The 21,726-nt window shown below is 39.5% G+C and overlaps 1 protein-coding gene across 1 annotated transcript; it reads left to right on the plus strand.

Moving 5' to 3' along the window:
• The first annotated feature begins 1,797 nt into the window (after positions 1-1,797).
• hhipl2 (HHIP-like 2) lies at positions 1,798-19,466 on the plus strand. The gene is made up of 9 exons (XM_008398854.2): positions 1,798-2,190; positions 4,613-5,265; positions 7,663-7,806; positions 9,610-9,941; positions 10,087-10,213; positions 10,347-10,492; positions 10,572-10,653; positions 14,947-15,029; positions 16,662-19,466. The coding sequence occupies exons 1-9, from the start codon at positions 1,798-1,800 to the stop codon at positions 17,180-17,182; spliced, it is 2,481 nt and encodes an 826-aa protein (XP_008397076.1). The 3' UTR covers positions 17,183-19,466.
• Positions 19,467-21,726: the final 2,260 nt, after the last annotated feature.

The following is a 21,726-nucleotide window of genomic DNA, read 5'->3' on the forward strand; positions in this document are numbered from 1 at the left end:
TTTTTTTACATTTTCCAATGCCCATAAGGTTTTACTAAGTGCTTTGTTGAAATGTCTTTGGTTTATATACAAGTAGATTTTATACCTTTACAAGTTTCTCACATCTGGATTTGGGGTGTTTTCTTCCATTCTTCTCCCAAATTCTTTAAAAGCTCAAACAGCAGGGAGCCGATTTTAGGTCTTTTCAACGTCCTGGAGCAGATCGTCAGGTAAGCCTCCACCAACCTGCCGGTCTCTATCAAAGTTCACTTATTTTTCTGATCAGGCATGAATAAATCTACATTTTTGTTTTGGATTTTCCATTTGTTTACTCACGGACATTTCAGCCAACAGAAATGTATGAAGTAATGTGGGGAAAAAAAGTAGGTCTCAAGAGAACCTGGAAACTATATTTTAAGATGCCAGCAAACAAAGTTGGAACTGTAAATTTGCAATCCATGGTGGTGCTCTTAAATATGAGAGATATGGCTTTCTGCCCAGAGTGGCCCCACCACAGGAGGGCACCACAAGCTGCAGGCATTAAAAAAAAAAAAAAAAACAGCTGCAGGCATCAAAAGGTCTTACCAAGTATTTTAGGTTTAATGTTTAATACTAACATCTTAGTACACTTGAAAAAAGAAAAACTAGTTCACAGGTAACTTTTCAGCATGATTTATGATCTTTTAAGTCAATAATTCCTCAAAATTGATGATAAAGTGCTTGTTCCATTGACAGATTATTTCACTGACAACAAAACCATATTTCCTATATTATAAATGAAATAATCTGCCAGTGGAACTAGAACTAGATTATCAACTTAAAACAAGCCTCTACTTCTTTCTGAAAAGTTTCTTGGAAGTTCAATTTGTCTTATTTCATGATATTTGCACTAGAAACTGGACCAGAAACACCTGGTACGATTTTGTGCTTTTGCAGTTAACAGAGACGAGGTTTTTGTTGGTCGCTCTGTAATCAAAAACCTTTTTTTAGTTCTGACTAGAAACTTTCTGTGGGATTGAGTTTAAAAACGGCGTGATGGTGGATTTAGTGTTTTTACAGTGTATTTTCATGTCCATAAGAACCAAAGGGGAACACAGCTTACATATGGAAGACAGTTTAAGCCAGATGAAGCTTCATAACCACTTATCTGTTTATATCTATCAATCACCAAGGTGGGCCTTTTTTTCTTTCTTTCTTGCATGGTCTGTCACTGCTCCTACATTTTCTATCAGCAGTATTTTTTCTTGGAAGCAGCTCAAAACTGTGTAATCCACACCTGACTAGACTTTATATTCAAATACCTCCTGACATGCTGGAACAGTTTATACATTGTGCGGGCATCCAGCTCTGCCCGGAGGCGCTTTGCGACATAATTACAGTTTGTGTTGCTTTGACCCTTTTTTGTGTGTGCATGCCTCGACACCACGCGCGCGCGTGTGTGTGTGTGTGTGTGTGTGTGTGTGTGTGTGTGTGTGCGTGCGTGCGTGCGTGCGTGCGTGTGTTCTTGGCCCCCTTCTGGGCAATTATGGGTAAAAGCTTTGCCAACTTTTGCTGCGGTGCAGAAACCACACAAATAAGTTTGGAATAACATTAAAATATCATTAATTTTATTTGTTCACTTTTGTTTTCTGCTAATTGAACTACTAATAAGCCTGGCTGGAAACGTAATTGAAGTTTAAAAAAAAAAAACTGCCACAAGAAGTTGTGTGCATTCTTTTGAGAGCGCGTGTGCTCGCACGTGCACGACCGCGCGAGTTCGGCCGCCTATATAAACTGGCAGCCAATGGTAAAGGAGCCTCAGGGAGTCAGACGGTAACGATGACGAGGAAGCAGAGGGATGCTCTCCGACCGAGCCGTGCCGTTTGCGCGCTTTTACGCACGGAGGCAGCGGCGGCGCGTGCTTCCCCAAAGCAGGCACGCGGCGCACCAGAGATCATCTTCATCAACATCATCATCTTCACCATCATCATCATCTCAGTGATATTGTCTGCCGCCATCCAGCCGGCATCAGCTCACCCTCAGTGCCTGGACTTCGAGCCCCCTTTCAAGCCGCAGTGGCACCTGGAGTTCTGCTCCCAGTACGAGCAGTTCGGCTGCTGCGACCAGAGGACGGACAACGTGATCGCGGAGAGATACTGGGACGTGATCGAGCAGCTGGAGACGGCGGGCTACGACTTGTGCGAGGACATGCTGAAGGAGATCATGTGCCAGGTGAGCCTGCTGTACACCACCTCCACAGCTGCGGTGATTTCGCTTTCAAACGACGCTGTGATGGATTCGGATTTAATATTCTGGCGGAATTTCACAGCATGACCTCGAAGGTGAAGGTGAATAATTAATTGTTGACGCCGTGCATAATGCATAAGCTGGTGAGTCAAGAGGATGAACCGCAAAAGTATGTGAAAATGCAACATAAGCGTGAAATTTTGACACAAGGTTGCGCATTCATCATCACTGTGTTGAAGTCATGTTTGGCTTTTAAAGATGCATTGAAGGTGTTTTCTTTTTTGTACAACGTACAAAAAAATCTGACTGTTAAAAATAAGTTTGAAATTTCAAGCTCAATACAGTCAAAATGAAACATACAAGCATATACTGATCCTTTGATGTTTGCACTGCAAAAACACAAAATCTTACCAGATATTTTTAGTTTAGTTTCTAGTGCAAATATCTTAGTGCATTTTAAATAAGAAAAACTAACTTACAAGTAACTTTTCATCAAGAGATATGAGCTTATTTGAATAATTCCTTAATATTGATGAAAAAGTTCTAGTTCCATTCGTAGATTATTTCACTTATCACAACATTTTTCCCATGTCATAAGTGAAATAATTTTCCAATGGAAGAAGAACTTTATCATCAACATTAAGCAATTATTGACTTAAAACAAGCTCTTGCTGAAAGGTTACTTGAGATATTAACCTCTGAGGATTTGCAGTGTGGATTAGCTAGTTGCACGTAAATCACTGGTTTTTGTAGATTTGAAGTTCCTCCCTGTATTTTCAACCATTCTTCTTGACAGAACTGATAGAGCTCCTTTAAACTGGCTGGCTTCCCACCACAGAAAAGGCTTTAAACTGTAGTCCATAAATTTTGAACAGCGTTTATGTTGGGGAGGGTGTTCCAGATTTTTTATGTTGCCTCCTTTATCCATTCCAAAGGAAGAATAAAAAATAAAGCAGTATGTATTTGGGATTATCGTCTGTTTGGAAAAAAAAAAACCTTCAACTGGCTCAAAGTCCCACCCTTCGGACCCAAACCTTCACAGTCAGATTACAGGAAATTTGTTGTGATGTTTTAAGAACAAATCCAGCATTAACTGGACCGCCGTCCACAGCGAAGAGAGTTTAACTGAGAAGGCCCTGACCACCAAAGAAGTGCCCGCTCTATAATTTTCACCTTCAGGCGCAACTGAAACCCACAGCCTGGCTGTGTGGACGAGCCAAAAGCTGTCAGCAGGAAAGCTTTGTAGTCAGATTAACGCAAATTAAACTACTGCACCACAATGATCAGGAGTATGTTTGAATCAGTCAGGATGTCAGACATAGTGGGGGCAGCATCATGCTGAGGGTGCTCTGGAGCTGGTGGTGCTGATGCAGAGCTGGCCCAAGGCAATGCGAGGTAAGTGACTCCTTAGGCCCTCCACACCATCAGGGGGCGTACAAGAGTAAAAAATCTAGCATGATAAAAAGAAAAAAAAACAACATACATTTTGGATAACATTGAATAACAAAACTTAAATGCTATGGAAAAAGGATTTCTATATTATTTTTTAGCTAGTTTTTATTTACTTTTTAATGTAAATTTGGTGTTTATGAGCTGATGTTATTTTAAAATGGTTAACATAAACACTTAAAAACCACTCTACATATCAAAATCCAAATATTTTATTTTATTTTTAGTTTGCTTCTCCTGTATGGTTAAAATCAATAGCTATAATAACAGTGATACGGTGTAAGCTAGTTACAAATGACGCTAATGACAGCAGGTGTGTTACACACTAGCAGTAGCCTCAGCGTTCATGAACTTTACGTCATATCAACCTGAACTCAGCAGGGTGTCAAGAAAGTCACTAAATATATCTATAAAGCACTTTTCAGTGAAAATTGCATCACAAATGGCTTCACAAAGTCTAAAATACAAGAGAAATACAAGAGTCTAAAATACAAAAACATTGAAACTGGTTTTGGTAGCGCGCTCGATTTTTCTGGAGTTAGGAATGACGTCACACCTGAGCTAGGAGCAGGAGTTTCTTAAAGAGACAGAGGTTCAATTTCAAGGCAAAGTCAAATTTCTTTTAAGTCATTGATATATAAAGCATTTTTAGAACTGAAGGTGACGATTTCTTGATTGTACTATAAAACGGCACTATGTGCCTGGAAAATACATGATACAGCCCCTTTAAGAACTCTAAATTAACACATCATCCACACTGATAATTAGTTTATTTAGAACTGTAACTAACTCTTTGGAGACGTTTATGTTTTACTTATTTGACCTCAACCCCGAATAAAAGCTTAAAGGGAGTCTTTTGACATTTTCAGTGCATCGTGTTGTGTGATTCATTCGACATATTTTGTTGTTGTTGTCGTCATCTCGTCATTTCCTAAAACATCTTCCGATGAATCACCAGGAGTGTTCTCCTTACGCTGCCCACCTGTACGACGCGGAAGACCCCTACACTCCGGTCAGAGACCTGCCGGGACTCTGCTTCGGCTACTGCTCCGAGTTTCACAGCAAGTGCCGCCACGTACTCCGATATCTGACCGACAACCAGCTGCTGCTGGACACGTCCGGACGGGACATGGCCACCTTCTGCAGCCTCGTCGACCTCTCCGACCAAGACTACTGCTACCCCAGGGTCCTGAAGAGCACCGACCTCAACAGCAACCTGGGGCAAGTGGTGGAGGACCCCAAAGGGTGTCTCCAGGTGTGCCTGACAGAGGTGGCCAACAGCCTGAGGAATCCCGTGCTGATGCTGCACAGCGGCGACGACACGCACAGGATGTTCATCGCCGAACAGCTGGGCTTTGTTTGGGTGTACCTGCGCGACGGCAGCCGGCTGGAGCGGCCCTTCCTAGACATGAGCGGGGAGGTGCTGACCACTCCCTGGCTGGGGGACGAGAGGGGCTTCCTGGGCATGGCCTTCCACCCCAAGTACCGGCGCAACGGCCGCTTCTTCATCTACTACTCCATCCAGTTCTACGGCAAGGTGGACAAAATCCGAATCAGCGAGATGAAAGTGTCCGCCGGCGACATGAACGTCGCCGATCCTTACTCGGAGAGGTAAGGCGATAAAGTTTGGCCTCTGATGCGATTCCGATATATAGTTAAACAATTCATCAACTAATCACATGAACAATTAAAAGGAAAGCGATGATTTCCATTCTGATGATTAGTAATATTTTGAAAGGCAATTTTGTTTACAGAGACCTCATAATACATTTGGTTTAGGTTGTGTAGGCCTGTTAAGATAAGAAACTGAGCTGGACAATAAATTGTCCCAATAATTATTGCGATAAACAATAATATTGTTGTTGATAATATTGTTGTTTCAAGACCATTTTTAATTTCTATATTGATGACTTCACGATAATGCAAGTTTCAAAGTAAACAAGTAAACTTTAATTTTGTACAGAGCACTTCACTGGAACTGGAAGATATTTTAAGGATTAATAAAATTGAAATAAAAACCACTTACAACCTAAACCAAATGCCCTTCAAAAAATATTGATCATCAAAATGGAAATTATCAAGCTCCTTTTAATTTATCATTTGACTGATTGACTGATTGGGTATTGTGACAGGCTTAGTTTAAGTGGTTTTTATTAACATTTTATTTATAGTTCTTTGGTTGGTGTGTTTTCTTTTGCCTCTTTACAAAATTAAAGTTTATTGGTCTTTCATAGAGACAGCTTGCGTTATGCCGTTATCAATATAATACTTTGAAATGGTTTCAAAGCAACAATGTTATCGTTTATCGCAACAATTATTGGGCCAATTTAACCTCCAGCAAAATGTGCTATTGTGTATAAGTGCATACAATATAACAATATGTTGTAAAAGCTCCAAAAGCTTGCACTGACGTGTTTTATGATTTATTGTTGACGTCCCGTTGAGGCGGGGGCAGTTTCTCTGGGGCAGAATCCCCCGAAACTTAACAAATGCCAAAGAAATCTAAGATGTCATTAACTAATATTTGAACATGAGAACTATTTTATTTATTTATTTATTTATTGCAGTTATTTGGGTGATGCAACATTCTAACGCCTCAGGCATCTGTCAGCAAATAGGGCATTAGAGTTAAGTTACGCCCCGGACATGAAAGAAGCAGGAGTAAATCTTGGATGAAAGCTCGCCTGCGGGTCATATTTCATGAAGAAATATTTCTCCGTTACCACCTGGCTGGCGTGCAGGCTTAACTCGCTGCAGAGCATTCTGTGTTTTCCAGCAAATCACACGTAGCTACTTGGATTTAAAGTGTTTATGCTGCGTTTTAGTAGGAGTGTCCCCTCACCAATCCATGTCACATCACTTCTGCAGAGCATTTTCTGAAAACTCTTTTCAATATAAGACTAATTATAATCAGAAACACTTCAATAATTACTTTCTCTCTTTTTTCAGCTACGGTTTTAAAGGTGTTTTGATGTGTTAGCATGAGTTGCAATATAAACTCCTGGCAGGATTTTACAGCAGTTTGTAAAAAAATGTATTCTCCCTTGAACTTTTTTTCCCCGCATTTTGCCATTTAACAGATCAACAAAGGTGCATAATAATGCACCTCAAAGTTGCAGAGACGACGGAAAATGACACTCGTATATTGAGAAGTATTTTATAATCCGACAGGATTTAGAGGACGCAACAATCAGAGCTGTCATCTGAGCAAACACCTGGTGGAACCGAGCATCTGCTGAGCTCATTATGTGAGCTACTTCTCAGAGCAACGCTGGTAAAAAAAAAAAAAAAAAAAAAAAAAGAAAGTAAAAAAAAATGTTGTTAAAAAAGTTAATAAAGGAGCCATGATGTGAAGACTTCCTGAAGGCAGTTTCAGAAAAAGGTGGAGTTTTTAAAGAGACAGAGGCCCAATTTCAAGGCCTTAATTTACAAAGTCAAATTTTTTAAAAGTTACATTTAATATATACAAAATTTTTAGAACAACTGCAGGCAACAGTTACCAGTGTTGTAGTACTCGAGATTGGTCTTGGTCTCGAGACCATTTTTTGATGGTCTCAGTCTCGCCTCGGACTCGACCGCATTTCATTTGGTCTCGGTCTTGTCTCGGTCTCCGGCGCTGAGGACTCGGCATTTTATTACAAGACCAGTCAAGACCGCAACTGTGAAAATATCACTAAGCGTACAGCATACTGTCCAGTTTATTTGTTAACATCTTTGTTTTCAGTGGATGCAAAACGCACTGATTAAAATCCAAGCAATTAGGGGTTTCTGTTACTCTTTATGGGTGTTTTTATGGGAATATGGATTTTTTAGATCAATTTTGAGAAGCAATTTTGATCATATTTCACATTTTATCGTATCATGTAGTGCGGGGCGCTGGTCTTGGTCTTGTAATCTAACAGTGGTTTTCTGCTCACTAACAATCACGATCTGGAGGCATAAACATGAACTTCTTTGGCTCCTTAGTGTGCGTGATTATGATGAACTTCATCCTTTTCTCATACGCAGAGTTATTTTAGAAATTGAGGAGCCGGCTGCAAATCACAACGGGGGTCAGCTGCTGTTTGGTCAAGACGGCTACCTGTACATCTTCACAGGAGACGGTGGGAAAGCCGGGGATCCATTTGGGAAGTACGGCAACGCACAGAACAGGTGGGAGCCTGCGGATCGCTTCACGCTTGGGAGAACATGTAGACACACAATCAAATCACTGTTGTTCATTTAGTACAAGTTCACAACAAATGTCAACACAAGGTCACAGCTCCATTTCATATCCAATCATGTGGAAAAAGTTGTCCGTCCTTAAAACATACATTTAGTCCCTCGAAACAGAAAACGGAGACTTAGAACCGATTATTCAAGCTTAACTTCTATATGTTAGAGAAAAACAAGCTACTTTGTTCTACATTTACGTGAATAATCCATAAATACAAAGTAGGCACAGGTCTGTTATTGATATCACTTCTTTTCTAAAGGTTTTTAAAAAATTAGAATGTTTATTGTGAAGTTTTTATTAAAACAAAAGAAGTAAGATACAAATAAATACCAAATCCCTTAACAATCCGAGCTGGAGAACTGGAAGATCAGCCTCCTTTTATCAACCCAGGTTTATACTGCAGTGTGAAGGAGACCAATTAGTTTCACACAGAATGTGTTACTCTATCTTTGTTACTGTTTCAAATTGTTCTGACATACCTGGAATAACCAACAGTGCATCCTGTCTGATTTTGATTTTGAAAGGCTTTAAAGAAGAATGAAAATGATGCTTGTGATAATGCATAAAATCTGCCACCTGTCTTAGATTTACACAGCTGGCCATTATTAATCCTACGAGTTTTATAATTTTTTATAATTCCAGATATGAATCTGGAATTTATATCCGGCGATTTCAGGAACTGACAGTCTGACGAATAAGGAGCTTAGTTTTTATAGAAAGCAGATATATGGTCTGAAAGAGCAATAAAATGTCGTCTTTTGTTGTGACAAAAAGTGATGAAAACCTTGAGTCAGGTTCACTTAGCGTGTCAAATCCCAACAGCATCCATTTCTTTTTCAGATATCAGGTTTCACACATCAAAATCGAATCCATCTAGGGTGTAAATCAGGGCAAATCCTCACTGATGTTGTTGGAGAACTTTAGAGAACAAACAGTCATAAAGACTGAGGAAGACGCTAGAGAGGTCACGGGTAACTACCCCAAAATGAGGTGGAAGGACGACCTCATTAGGGGGAGGCATCCAATCGGCTTCCCCAGATGGAAGAGCTGCGACAGACCAAACGTTAGCCACGATTGGTAACAATAAATCCAATACAAACGATGGATATTATATGTGCATTGGGTCAGATAAGCATTGATAATTTTTCTCAGTTTAAATGTCTAATGGTGCTGTAGAAATAAAACTCACTCCAGATGTTGGCAATCTTTGGGTCTTTTCTGTGAACTATGATCTTTCCATTTTTCAATTGGATGGGAGTTCGGTGTCAGACTAGGCYGTTCTGGCAGCTGGAGTTTCTCTGAAACCAAATGAAGAGATTCCTTGATGTTTGAAACATCGCTGGCCCGCACAGACATACACACTCTATTCATCTTCAGCTTCTTATCTAGAATGTTCTTATACATTCCTCCGTTCGTTTGTCATTGATTTATGGAAAGTTTTCCAGAATCATGAGCGCTGTACCTGCCTGAACTGTAAATATGAATAAATTTGACATTAAACATAATGAAAGTTGAAAGTGTTGCATCATTTTCAGCCTCCGTTTTTAGCATTTGCATTTGGCAGCAAGTAATGCAGTATTTTAACTCCACAGTAGAGAAAGTTATGTAGTTTTAGTAAGTGTAGGGAAAAAAATATTGGTATTGATATCGGTTATCGGCCAAATGAGTTTTAGCATATCGGATATCGACGAAAAATTCAATATTGTGCGTCCCTCCTTTTTTTTAATCTGGTTACTCAGGAGTGCTCTGTTGGGCAAAGTGCTGCGCATCGATGTGGATGGAAGCGACCCAGTCGGAAAACCGTACCGGATCCCACCTGACAATCCGTTCTCCAGAGACCCAGATGCTCGACCGGAGGTGTTTGCGTACGGCGTACGGAACATGTGGCGATGCTCGGTGGACCGCGGCGACCCGGTGAGCGGCTACGGTCGCGGCCGGATCTTCTGCGGAGACGTCGGTCAAAACCGCTACGAGGAAGTCGACATCATCGTCAAAGGGGGGAACTACGGATGGAGGGCGAAGGAGGGCTTTGAGTGCTACGACATCAAGCTGTGCCAGAACGCCTCTCTGAGTAAGTAACTCCTTCCTGTTCCCGTTAAAAGTGGAAACTAGGAGACATTTTCCGACACTTTCATCACCTGCCGTTTCTGGCGGAAGAGTTTTCCCATCCGCTAGATTTTTAGTAAAGTCTGACGTGCGTTTCTCTGCCACAACAGATGACATCCTCCCCATATTTGCATATAGCCATCATGTTGGGAAGTCTGTGACGGGGGGGTATGTGTACAGAGGATGTGAATCACCAAATCTGAATGGCCTGTACATTTTTGGAGACTTCATGACTGGGTAAGATTGTGTTAGTCTGAGCCAAATTCAGACTAAAAATAAAGGCTTTTTGCTCCTTAAGAGAAGGAATATAGACTCAGAATACACTTCCCAGTAAAATCTGTGACTTTTCTTTTTCCTTTCGTTCATTTAGTCGGCTCATGGCATTGGAGGAAAACAAAGCAGCAGGGACCTGGAAAGAGAAGAGCATATGCATGGGTAGTACAACAACCTGCTCCTTCCCTGGACTCATCAATCATCACCACAAATTCATCATCTCCTTTGCTGAAGATGAAGCAGGTTGGCTTTGCTCAGTTCCTCATTACGAGTTCCAACACTTCGTCCTCCATTCGACCATCTGTTTATGATTTCCTGTCAGGGGAGCTGTATTTTCTGGCCACTTCGTACCCCAGTGCCATGTCCCCGACTGGAACGGTGTTTAAATTCATGGACCCGTCCAGGTACGGCATCACGCACAGACCTTTTTAGATTATTATTCATTACAYGTCGCATTACAGAATACAATGGCGGTGTATTAAGGACATTGTAGATAGAAAAAAAAAGAAGAAAGATGAGAAAATTTCTGCCTAGTTTAATTGGAAATTTTCTAGAAAAATCAAGAAAGTTTTAATAGTCAAAAATTTGCTCCAAAAAAAAATCTAATAATTCTGAGGCTAATCTCGGAAATTGTCTAGAAAAAATTTCAGAAAGTTTTTAATTTGAAAAGTCGAAAGTTTGCTAACCCAAAAAAAAAAACGACAAAAAATTTGAGTTTCGAAATTTTCTTTTTTTGTTTTACTTTTGAAACAAATTTAAATTTGTTTTTCTTTTTGTGCAAATTTCCAATTTGGTTGTTAAAAGTTGAATTCAATGTTAAATATTTAAAGTGGTACTTATCAAGACACGCTACTTAAGTTACTCAAACAATGTTTCTTTTACCGCATCAACGATACTCAGTGCTGCTGGAGGACATTTTGCCAGATTTGTGACTTCGTAGCGAAAGAGAGACTGTGCAATAAAATACTTCAGATATGACACCAAGCCCATTAGCTGGAGTCTGACTTTCTCGCTTTGTAAGAACCATTCATAAAGAACAAATCAAGTAGAGGCTATACAACTCAAAGTTCAGAGAAGTTATCCATCATCCATGGAAACGGATCACATGACTCCTTTGCTGCTCCCCTTCTGGCTTTTATGACCCAGAGTTCTTTGAGTCTTCGATTTCAATCTGGAGAAACAATCAGTCAGGTTCCAACACACCAAGCTGATGGATGCACTTCGCAGGACAGAGTCTTGTCAAGGACTTTTTTTGTTCCTTTTAATGTCTGCTGTAAATATCCGATTGGATTTAGATCTGGACAGAATCTTCTTTTCTTCTCTTGTAGCATTCACAGTCAGAATTGTGGATGTTCTCCATCTCACCATCTGTCTTCTTCAGATGTTGTGGCGCCGATAAGTAGCCATGTATTCCTTTCAAGCGTGCAGCGTTTTGGCTGAAAGCAAGAACTGTAAAGTGTGCAAATAGCCAAATAAAGCCGGTTTGTTAATCAGCTGCCGGTTTCCCCAACACACTGAAACGGCTCAGGTTCACTCTGTCAACACAAACACAAAGTTTGTCATTTTATACCTCTAAAACTGCTACATAAAGCATAGGGTGGTTTCTTTGTGTCTTATGCTAACATATTTCTTATTTTCTCAGGAATTTATGGTTTTTATTATTTTTTTATTCTCCACTTCTGGTTCCTGGTTTTGACTTGGGGTGTCATGCGTAACACTGAGATATTGCTTTCCTTTATTTACATTAAGATCAATTCTCTAGGTCTAAATGTTGAACATAGAGTAAAAGCTCAAAAACGCAACTTTGCTCCTCAGTCTTCATGTAAATCCAACGTGATTAAATTTTGTAGGCACTTTGTACAGACATAAAATGTCCAGTTAAGTAAAATAATATTTCATTTATGTGATCTGTTCATCTCTCCAGTAGCATTACTCTGTCACCACCAGCCTCCATGATTGACTTAAATGTGTGTAAACGAAAAACAAACATGCAGGATTCCACAATGTGATGCTGCAAACGAAATGCTCAAACTTTAGTTTGCGCGTTTAATTAAGTAATCAACACGAGTATTCTTACTTTATGTACTTTATGTGCAAAATTCAAGTCTAGAAATGCAGAAGTCCTCGCATCGGCTTATGAAGAGGACAGGCAAGACGGGGTCGTCTTTCCTCTGGAGGCCTCTTTCGCTCTGATGACCGAGTCTTTTCAAGTAAATGTCCCAACTTGAAATCAATAAAAAAAAAGAAGATAAAAAAAAAAAAACATCTGGACAGTATTGGACTTGGGGGGGAAAAAAACTGGTAACTTGCAGTTGTGATGCTTCAGGAATGTGGAGCGCTATTTGCAATGCTTTAAAATACTCCATAAAGTTTATTAAAGCAAAAAAAAAAAACTATTTTCTCTGAGGGGTGCGAAGAAAATACCGGGAAAAATCATAATCAGTCATCGCGACTAAATATTCAATATAAATATATATGTATTTGGCTCGCTCCTGCAGTTTCCGGTGTAAACTCCTTACACAGGTTTGAGCGCGGCCACGTTTCCAGCATCTGTTCAGTCGGAGTTCTGCACAGGAGCTTTTAGGATTTCTCCTCCATTTCTCCCAAACTAACTCTGGGAAAGCTGGCTCTCTGCAAAGCACCGGCACGCCTCGTCATTTCAAATATGCTGTGCAGAAAAGGAAAACGACTCTGAATGAAGTGCAACACCTTCCTCCTCGTAGGGCTAAAATGCATCATCACAAAAATAAAAAAAAGTGTGTAAATTTATACTTCCTACATGGATAATTAAAAAAAAAACTCAAGAAGAAAATCTGTTATTTACACATTGTGTCAGCCACTGGATAAATCCATATATACATGAGGATGGAAAGAGTGAGGCATATTTTAATGAATAATGCTTGAAACTATAATGGTGTGAGTTGAATGCAAGACAGTTCAAAAGTCACTGGAGAGATTGGTGCAGAAATAAAAAGCTGTTATTTATTTTTGGGTGTATGTTCTGTAAAGATAGTGGTGGTTGTTGCAGGAATAGTGCATGAAAAAAAAGATAAATCTGTTTTTTTGGGGKTTTTTTTAAACAGTTTTGTGTTTGATCAGACTTGAACAGATCAGTTTTTCTTGAAGTAGAAAACCCGACCAAATCCCACCTTTATCAAGTTTATCTGACTTGTAATTATCTTTCAGTCCTGATCAGTTTTGGGTCTTTTTACTTTAGCACGTTATTGAGCTAGCGAACTTTATTGTCATTCGTACCATGTGACAGAGTTGAACGAAATTGTATTTCTTAAAGCTCAACATAAGACAAAAGACAGTGTGTGCCAACACATATGGCCACTACCAACAATAAGAAGCTCCTGTTMAATCCAGTTGTTCTGCAGTGCAGCTGCAGTAACCATTTCCAGAGGGCAGACAGTCTAACAGTGTGGGGTGAGTGAGATCTTTTATAAACTCGGTAGATCTGCTCTGGCAATGTAAATAACGTAGTTGTTGAACMGATGGGAGCGACTCTTTGAAGCGCCTTCTGTTCGGCGGTAGAGCGGCTACCAAATCAGACTGAGACGTCKCAGGTCAGCGTGCTTAGAATGGACWTCCTGTATGGAAGTGGTGAAGATGGAGACCACCAGCGTACTCGCTGTTGTGGCATTCACATTCTCCTGAAGTCAACAGTGATCTCTTGTTGGGGTRTTGTTGCCACACCAGGCTTTGAGTCGGTTAACTTCCTCTCTGTTTGCGTCATCATCTTATTACCGATGAGGCGCACTGCTGTTATGTTTYATGATGTAATTCAGCTCATAATTGGCGTAGCAGTCAAAGGTCAACAAAGCCAACAGTTTCCATTAGAGCCAGATTGCGCAACTACGTGTTCAATGGAGAAAACCGCTATTGAGGGGTTTAAAACACAGCCCTGCGGAACCCCAGTGATCATGATGGCTGCGTTAAAGGTGTTTTTTTTTTTCTCCCCAAAACGTACCGTCTGGGGGTTTGCCTATGCGGAAGCCTTACAGCCAGCTACACAAAGAAACGCTGATGCTAAGTGACCCCAGGTTCTCTAAAAGGTTTTGTGGCATCATCATATTGAAAGTAGAACTAAGGTCAATAAAAAGCAACCTTGGAAAACTTATTTTCCAGATCAGCCAGAGTCAGGAAACACAGATGTCTCTGGGATCAGCACAATCTCAGGCTTCTCTGATAAAAAAATAGATAGAAATAAGGTTTGGATACAAGCGTGTAACCTTATTGTTCACTAACATTTTTTTTACTCCTTGCTGTGTTTGAGATTATTCAGGTTCAAATAATTGTTTCACAGACTTACACAGAGGAGCGAGTGGAGGAATTTGCCCTGATCTCAAAACTCTGAGTACACTGCCGACAGTGAGCAATTTAAGCACACACACTACGTAAATAGCACATAGTACACATCTATAGATGGAGGGAGAAATTACAGAGGTTGCGTGCTTTTGCTCCAGGGAACATCTGTCGGGTCTCAGAATAGAGTGAGGGTACTAATCCTGCACTTCCTGCCAGTCGAAGAACAAACGAGCTTTTTTAAGCTGAGTTGTGTGCGTTTTATGGCTTAGTTTAACAACCTAAAAGAAAAAAAAAWTWWYMAAWKKWRKTTKKTTTTTTTTATGTTATAAATAGCAGTTATACTACTAAAAGACGACTTAATGAGTTTAACTCGTGAACTTTTGCAGGAGAGCTCCTCCAGGGAAATGCAAGGAGAAACCTCTGCCTGTCAAGGTGAAAGGGAAAAAGTTTCCATTCGTCCCCAGTGAACGTAAGTCAAACGCTCATCAACACTGAATGTCATCAGCTTTCTAATGAGATGTGAAACTGTGCTTTCTGAGAAGTTTAACCAAGATGGAGCTTATAAAGGGCAAAAAGATCACGTCTAACAATTTAGCCCTGAGGGACGCCACATGAGAGACGAGCACTTACGCATCAACCAGTTGAACTCTGACGATATGGCCTCAAGACGAGATTCAAAACCATCGCAATGTTGATCCCTTAATTACAAACAACATGATCCAAGTCTTAAAAATAAAAATAATACTGTGGTTTACCGTATCAAAAATGGCACTGAGCTCCCAGAGCACTAAGATGACAGAGTGAATAACACACAAAAATATACCATCATGTGATTTAAAAGCAGATTGTTGCATCTGAGGCTTTCCAATCCAAAGATACCTGGAGCTGAAGAAAGACAAATTTGTCCAAAACCTTGAAATCAACTTAAGTGAATAAAAATGTTGCTTTTTAAAAAAGAAAAAAAAGACTCCATAACCAGCTGGGACATGCCTCGTCTGAAGACTCATCCATACTGGTTCACACACATATTTTAGTAAATTACACCTTTCTGTAATTAGATCGTCAGTAACACCTACTTACAAGACGCGTATATGAAGCTGAAGTAAAAGTAACTATGTGTGTGTCAAAGGTCAGCTCTAAGTAGTTCCTGTCTTGCAGCAGATGACGGCCTTTGCATTTTCATTTCATATAAATACAGATTAGTTTGTCCCAAAGGCTAAAATTGACAGCCAGTTTGAGAAGAGCCAAGACCAAAGTGGACTTGGTCTTTCTTAAAACAAATCCAATCTGAAAAACATGACAGCGGTTGATCCAAAAGCCATTTGAACTGTTGTCAGCTTTGCTTTTGGTGATCATTTACACTAAATCTGATGATTTTTCACGCTGGAAATGAAGCTAGGAAGAGGTGAGCCATCAATAATCTTCCTGTGTGAAACAGAGTAAACATTCGAACAATCCTGATATAAAAGTAAATTAACTTTAATGTGAACACTTGATTCGATTTTATTCCAATTTTTAGGGTCACAATTCGATTCAGAAACCAATTTTTCTATTCAAATGGTATAAAGATTTTTAAATGATGTGACTGACAGGAGAAAAGACAATGTGAACAAATTATTGTAAGTTTTCATAAATTAAACATCAAATTCAATCAGTTTCTATTTGAAAAAAAAAAAAGTTAGTGGATAAAATTCTATAACTTAAATTACCAGAATTAGGTTAGCCTAGCATTTCTTTAGTTTTTCTTAAGTAAAAAAAAATATTAAAGAGTTATTCAAAATATACTTTTACAAAAAATTAAACACATAAATAAATTTTTGAGCAGTATCGTCATAATGTACTTGTCTTTAGAAAACCGTACTCTCTCTGTTTCATTCCCTTTTACACCAAAGACGCACAGCCACATTAGGTACATTATAAAACTATTAAAAGCGGTCTCCCGTTTTTACATCAAACACGTTTAAAAAGGGAAATGCCAAATATTTCAAACTCCCCAACCTGATTTCGATTGCCAAATGTTCCATTTTTATAAGGTACAAAATATATGGCTGCAGAGTTGTTAAAAAACAAATACTCACTGCTAGCATGTGTGTCGTTCCAGAGACTGTGCTGAAGACCAACAAGAAACCGACCAGACCACCACTAAGAAAATACAAACCGGCCACCAAACCGCCGGCGATGAGCGGTCGGCACGGATCCACCACGACTGCAGCCAGCACCACAACCAAAGCCGCTGCTGCCAAGCCGGACAGGAAAACACCCACCAAGCCGGTCAGCAAGAATAAGAACAAATCGTGGCAGAAAGAGAAAAAGCTAAAGGAGAAAGAGATAAACAAGAACAGGAAGACGAAACCACCAACAAAGAAGACTGCTGCGAAACCGAAGGCGACCCAGACCGCCACAGACGGTTTAAACGGTAAGAAGCTGTCAGAGAACCTGAGGGAAAACAAGATCACCTCGAAGAGGAGTAATCCACGCATGACAACGGGACCAAACCTAAAAGCATCCAACAGGGAGCGTCTCGTCTTCAGCAACGCAACAAAGACAAACGTCAAAAGCAAAGTACAAAAGAAGTTGTCTTGGGTGAGAAGCAAGCACACAAAAAATGCCGGAACACTGTAGAAAAAAATAAAAATAAGAAGTTAGCGCATCGCTACTTTGTATATTTAAGCTTTTATGTTGTAAAAATATGCTTATTTGCTTCTCTGCCATTGGTCAAAAGGACACATAATTAGCAGATTTCAGCTTCTAAACTGCCACAACCTTCCACCTTTTCCTCAGACTGCAGAGAGTTTATGCTAAGCTAATGATTTAGGTGTTCAGTAAGTTGTGCTCAAATGTGTACGAGATGCAGGTGATGTGTGTTTACTATTTGGATAACTTTTGAATGCAGCAAACTGGATTGGATTTTATCTAAGTGTCGGTCTGTCACAGAGCAGAGGAACCTGCAGCTCCAGAACCACCAGGTAAATGATTAATCGAATTAGCTCTGATGAATCGATTTCCTAAATAATCATCAACTGAGCTAGTAATCGATTAATCGTTACCGGGAGTTTACAGGCTTAGCAAAGAACAACACGGTCAGAGCAGTAATTAAGCCAAAACTGCACAAACTAAATATACATTTTACATTTCAGATTTTCAAAAAAATCTTAAAAGCTGAGTACCTTTTGCTATTCAGTTATTTATCGGTTAATCCAAACATTATTACCGGTTCACATGTTGATGTTAGAAGAATGTTTATTAGCTGCAGATGCATCCTTTGCCACACATGATTAAGCATATGCTAAATAAAATCCTATGTTGCTGCATTTTAGGCAATAAAATGATTATTTTTATGTAAAAGAAGGAAGAAATTGAATTGTTTATTTGCATTAAGTGTATTTCTAATATAAAAAAGGCTTAAGTTCTTAAATGAAAAATTTTCAGAATGCTCCATTAATTGTCAGATGAATCAATTGAATAATCGATTATTAAAATAATTCTTAGTTGAAGCCCCGTTTTCATGGAATAGTTGCGTTACATTTCAACAACAAAACGACACCAAAAAGAAGCAGTAACATATTTTTTTTTAGATCTTTTTTCTTCCTTCCGGAAATATCAACATCCAACAGAAGAAAATATATAGACGTCATCTTTTTGCTAAAGTTCTACAGCAGATTTCCTGTATAAGATATGAAAATTGATCAGTTGTCGGCTCTCAACGAGTTTCATTTATCCGGACTCTGGACTGCGAAGGCTGCAGACATCTGGGATTTTTGGGAGCATTAAACAAGCATTAAACTTGAAAACCCAATAAAATACATAAGAATTTGGCTTTAGCGCGACAATACTTTTGCAAGGTCACCGCATCTTCCAGTTTCCCAAGAATCCACAACAATCGTTCTGCGTCTGCCAGAATATCCAGCCAGTCCCTTAATGCGCAGCGGGCCGCGGTCGTACGCGGCTACGCGTGTAATTACACAGCTTCTTTTACGTTTTATTTTTATCCATTATAGAGCCATTGGTTTCTGTCGCCCGTTTGTATCTGGAGCGTATCAAAAAAAAAAAAAAAACAACAAAAAAAAAAACGGGCACGCACAGAACCCGACAATAACTACACTGAGCTCAGCATTTTTAGATCGCGGCTGATTTCACAGGCCACACAGGGGGTTAAAAATAAACATTTAAAGTGTCCGTACATGTCCGCGGTCTTCTGTAATTAGACGCCGCAGCACGGATCGTCAGCGCAGCCGCGGTGACTGTGGCTTCGCGTAACGACTGCAGTAAATTAAAAGCCATCTGACTTCCACGTGCGGCGCTTCACTCCGGGGTCGCATAAATCTCAAGCTGGAGTTTATGCTTCTGAGAAGAAACAGCTGAAGTGACATTTTTAACTCAATTTCTTTTCTTTTACCTCTTTTGTTTTTTTTCCCCCCTCTCCACCAATACTAGAAACAGAGACGTCAACAAAGGCTGCCAAACCCCAAACCCCCTTCTGCGTTGCACTTTTGAACAAAATGTTTCTAACAAAGCACCTTCCGGTCTCCAAGGTATCAAATTGGGATTTTATGTCCTAGGTTGTTTTCTCCCCCCCCACATAAATCTTTTGATGACTTTAGAATGCTGCACTATAGTTTTATTTAGAGGCATCAGGGTAAAGAGGGTTCAGTACAAATGCACATGGGAGATTTTTTCCATATACGTTCTTTTGGTCAATTGCATCAAATTACATTTTTCCCCCAATTCATAGTCATCCCACCCGTCATATGATTGAAAATAATGATAAAATGTGACTTTTTCTTTTCTCCCCCCTCCCCCAAAATGGCTGTCATTTACTGTATTTATTAATTGAGCTGCTTTGGATTTAAAGATAACATTGTCCGAGTTCATGCTACAGCAAATAAAAATTAGACACGGAGAACAATATTGTGTGTGAAACATCTTTATTTGGCTGAACATTGTTCAGAATTTTGCCTATTTATTGAAAAATATTTAAAAGAGAACAGGCGATCCAACTTAAAACACTGACTTAATTTGTTACAAGTGAATCAAAAATAAGTTTATCCAAGTAAATATTACAGTTATTGAGTTTTCATGTTAAACAAACCTAAATCGTGTTTGAGAAACTTAATTCAACTACATGAAACAMCTCTTAAGGTGAATCCTTAAAAAGCACAATTGAGCATCTTTTCTTTATCAAATCAGGCAGCGTGGTCACGTGTGGTTAGCTGTGGCAAGGCGCACACATTTTTTTATTTGTACCCATTTGTGTACCCATTTCTACCTGTACACGTTTTCCTTCCACTTAACTTTCCACTAATAAGCTTGGATTGAGCACAACAAGCGTCTACACTGGTCCTCTTTGAGTAAATGACTGGCTGCTAGAAAGCTGTCAGTTTCGTGCTCTTCCCATTATTTTGCAGGCCTGCTCTGATTACTCTCATTTCCAGCGATGCTCCCGTGTAAGACGCTGCACTGCAGCTGTGAGAGTCAAACAAATCACCCCTGATCAAAGTCAGACCTCTCACTTTCAACGCGTTGGGTGGGTTCTTTGCTTTGGTGATGCGAACCCCCCCTAAAGAGTATGTCTGATCTTGATTCAGTTATGTAAGAGATGAACTGGGTCACGAAGCGGAGCGGCAACACAGACCAGACAGTCTGAATCTATAGCAACACGTGGAGCCGATTATCCCCACCGTCCACACGTAGTAGAAGCTTTAATTATCCAAACAAGGCAGCGGAAGTTACGAGTTATAAATGTACGACAACTATTTTTACTCCCCTCCAATGTTAGACTTTTACGGAGTCCCTAAAGGAACACTGAAGGAGAAAATAAACTTCCTCGTGCGAACCAGATTTGGTCCGCAGGACAAATTAGCTCGTGCGCACCATAAAGTTTATTTAATTTTKTTTTTTTCCCTTCAGTGTCCCTTTCAAAAAAAAAAAAAAAAAAACAGGTTTCAAAAAATGTAAGATACATTTGTACTGAAGAACCAAACAAAACTATAAACATGTCCTCTAATAAATAACTGCTAAACGTCCGTTTTTGAGATTCATATTTTGACATTGTGCGATTTTGTGGTATAGGACCAACATGTAGACTGGAGTTGCGAGTGAATTTAATCAAAGTTTATTTAAACAAACAGCAAACTTACAAAACCAGGAAAGTAGGCGCTCAGCGGGAACAAAGGGACCAAAGGAGAGGACGGAAGTGACGTAAGGAGCCAGTGGAGAATAATTAATGTGGAAATGGTGGAGATGACTGACAGCTGGGAAGGGAAGCTAATTTAAAAGCAGAGTATAAGAATAAAAAAGAATGTAGAGAAAAATTAAACGGTAACAGAAACATATACTGTGTAATAAATAAATGTAAAAAAAATCACTGACATTAAGAACAACAGAACTAACACAAGGAATTAACTAAAATTGGTGAGATATGCGGAGAAAGACCGTAAAGAAATTATCAAAGAGAAAATGACTGAAACTGAAAGTCGAAACAACGAGGTGTCATAATGTGGCAAAGCACAAACAGAGAAAAATAAGCAAAACAATCAATTTCTGAGAAAATCGTCTTTTTTGTTGCATAACATACTGATTGAAGCTATAAAGAAACCACTCCATGCTTTAAAAGCAGTTTCAGAGGCTTCATGATATCAGAGGCTTTGACATAACACTTTGTTTGAATTCAGTAATTTGAGCCAACAATGAATTGCTGTAGAAAGGTAAACTCCTGTCTCTCCTTTCCACTGTTTTTACAATTTAAAGTTTAAAATTCAGGAGTGAATATTAATAAAAAAATGTCACACGTTGTAATTTTGTTAGATAAAATTATTCTAATACAAATAAAAGTAAGTAATAAATGTTCTCTCATCCTTACCGAATTGTTAAAATGACATAAATCCTCCAAAAGCATAAATGTACACAACAGATTCTACACGGTCATTATTTACTGAAGATTAAAAATAGTCAAAATACAAAAGCTCAAAATGACAACAAATAAAACCGATGCTTTTAGGAGCCTCATGCACTTGGTTAACCAATCAGCAGCAAACTGTAGTAGTGGCCCAGTCAAAGTACAGACCTCAGCCTCAGACTGGACCTGATGAGAGACGTGCAGAAACGAACGTCTGCACGTCGCTTGGACCGAAGCCAAGTTGGGAAGAGGAGCGGGCCAAAGAATTCCT

Source organism: Poecilia reticulata, linkage group LG22 (assembly GCF_000633615.1).
Source record: "Poecilia reticulata strain Guanapo linkage group LG22, Guppy_female_1.0+MT, whole genome shotgun sequence".
NCBI lineage: Eukaryota > Metazoa > Chordata > Actinopteri > Cyprinodontiformes > Poeciliidae > Poecilia > Poecilia reticulata.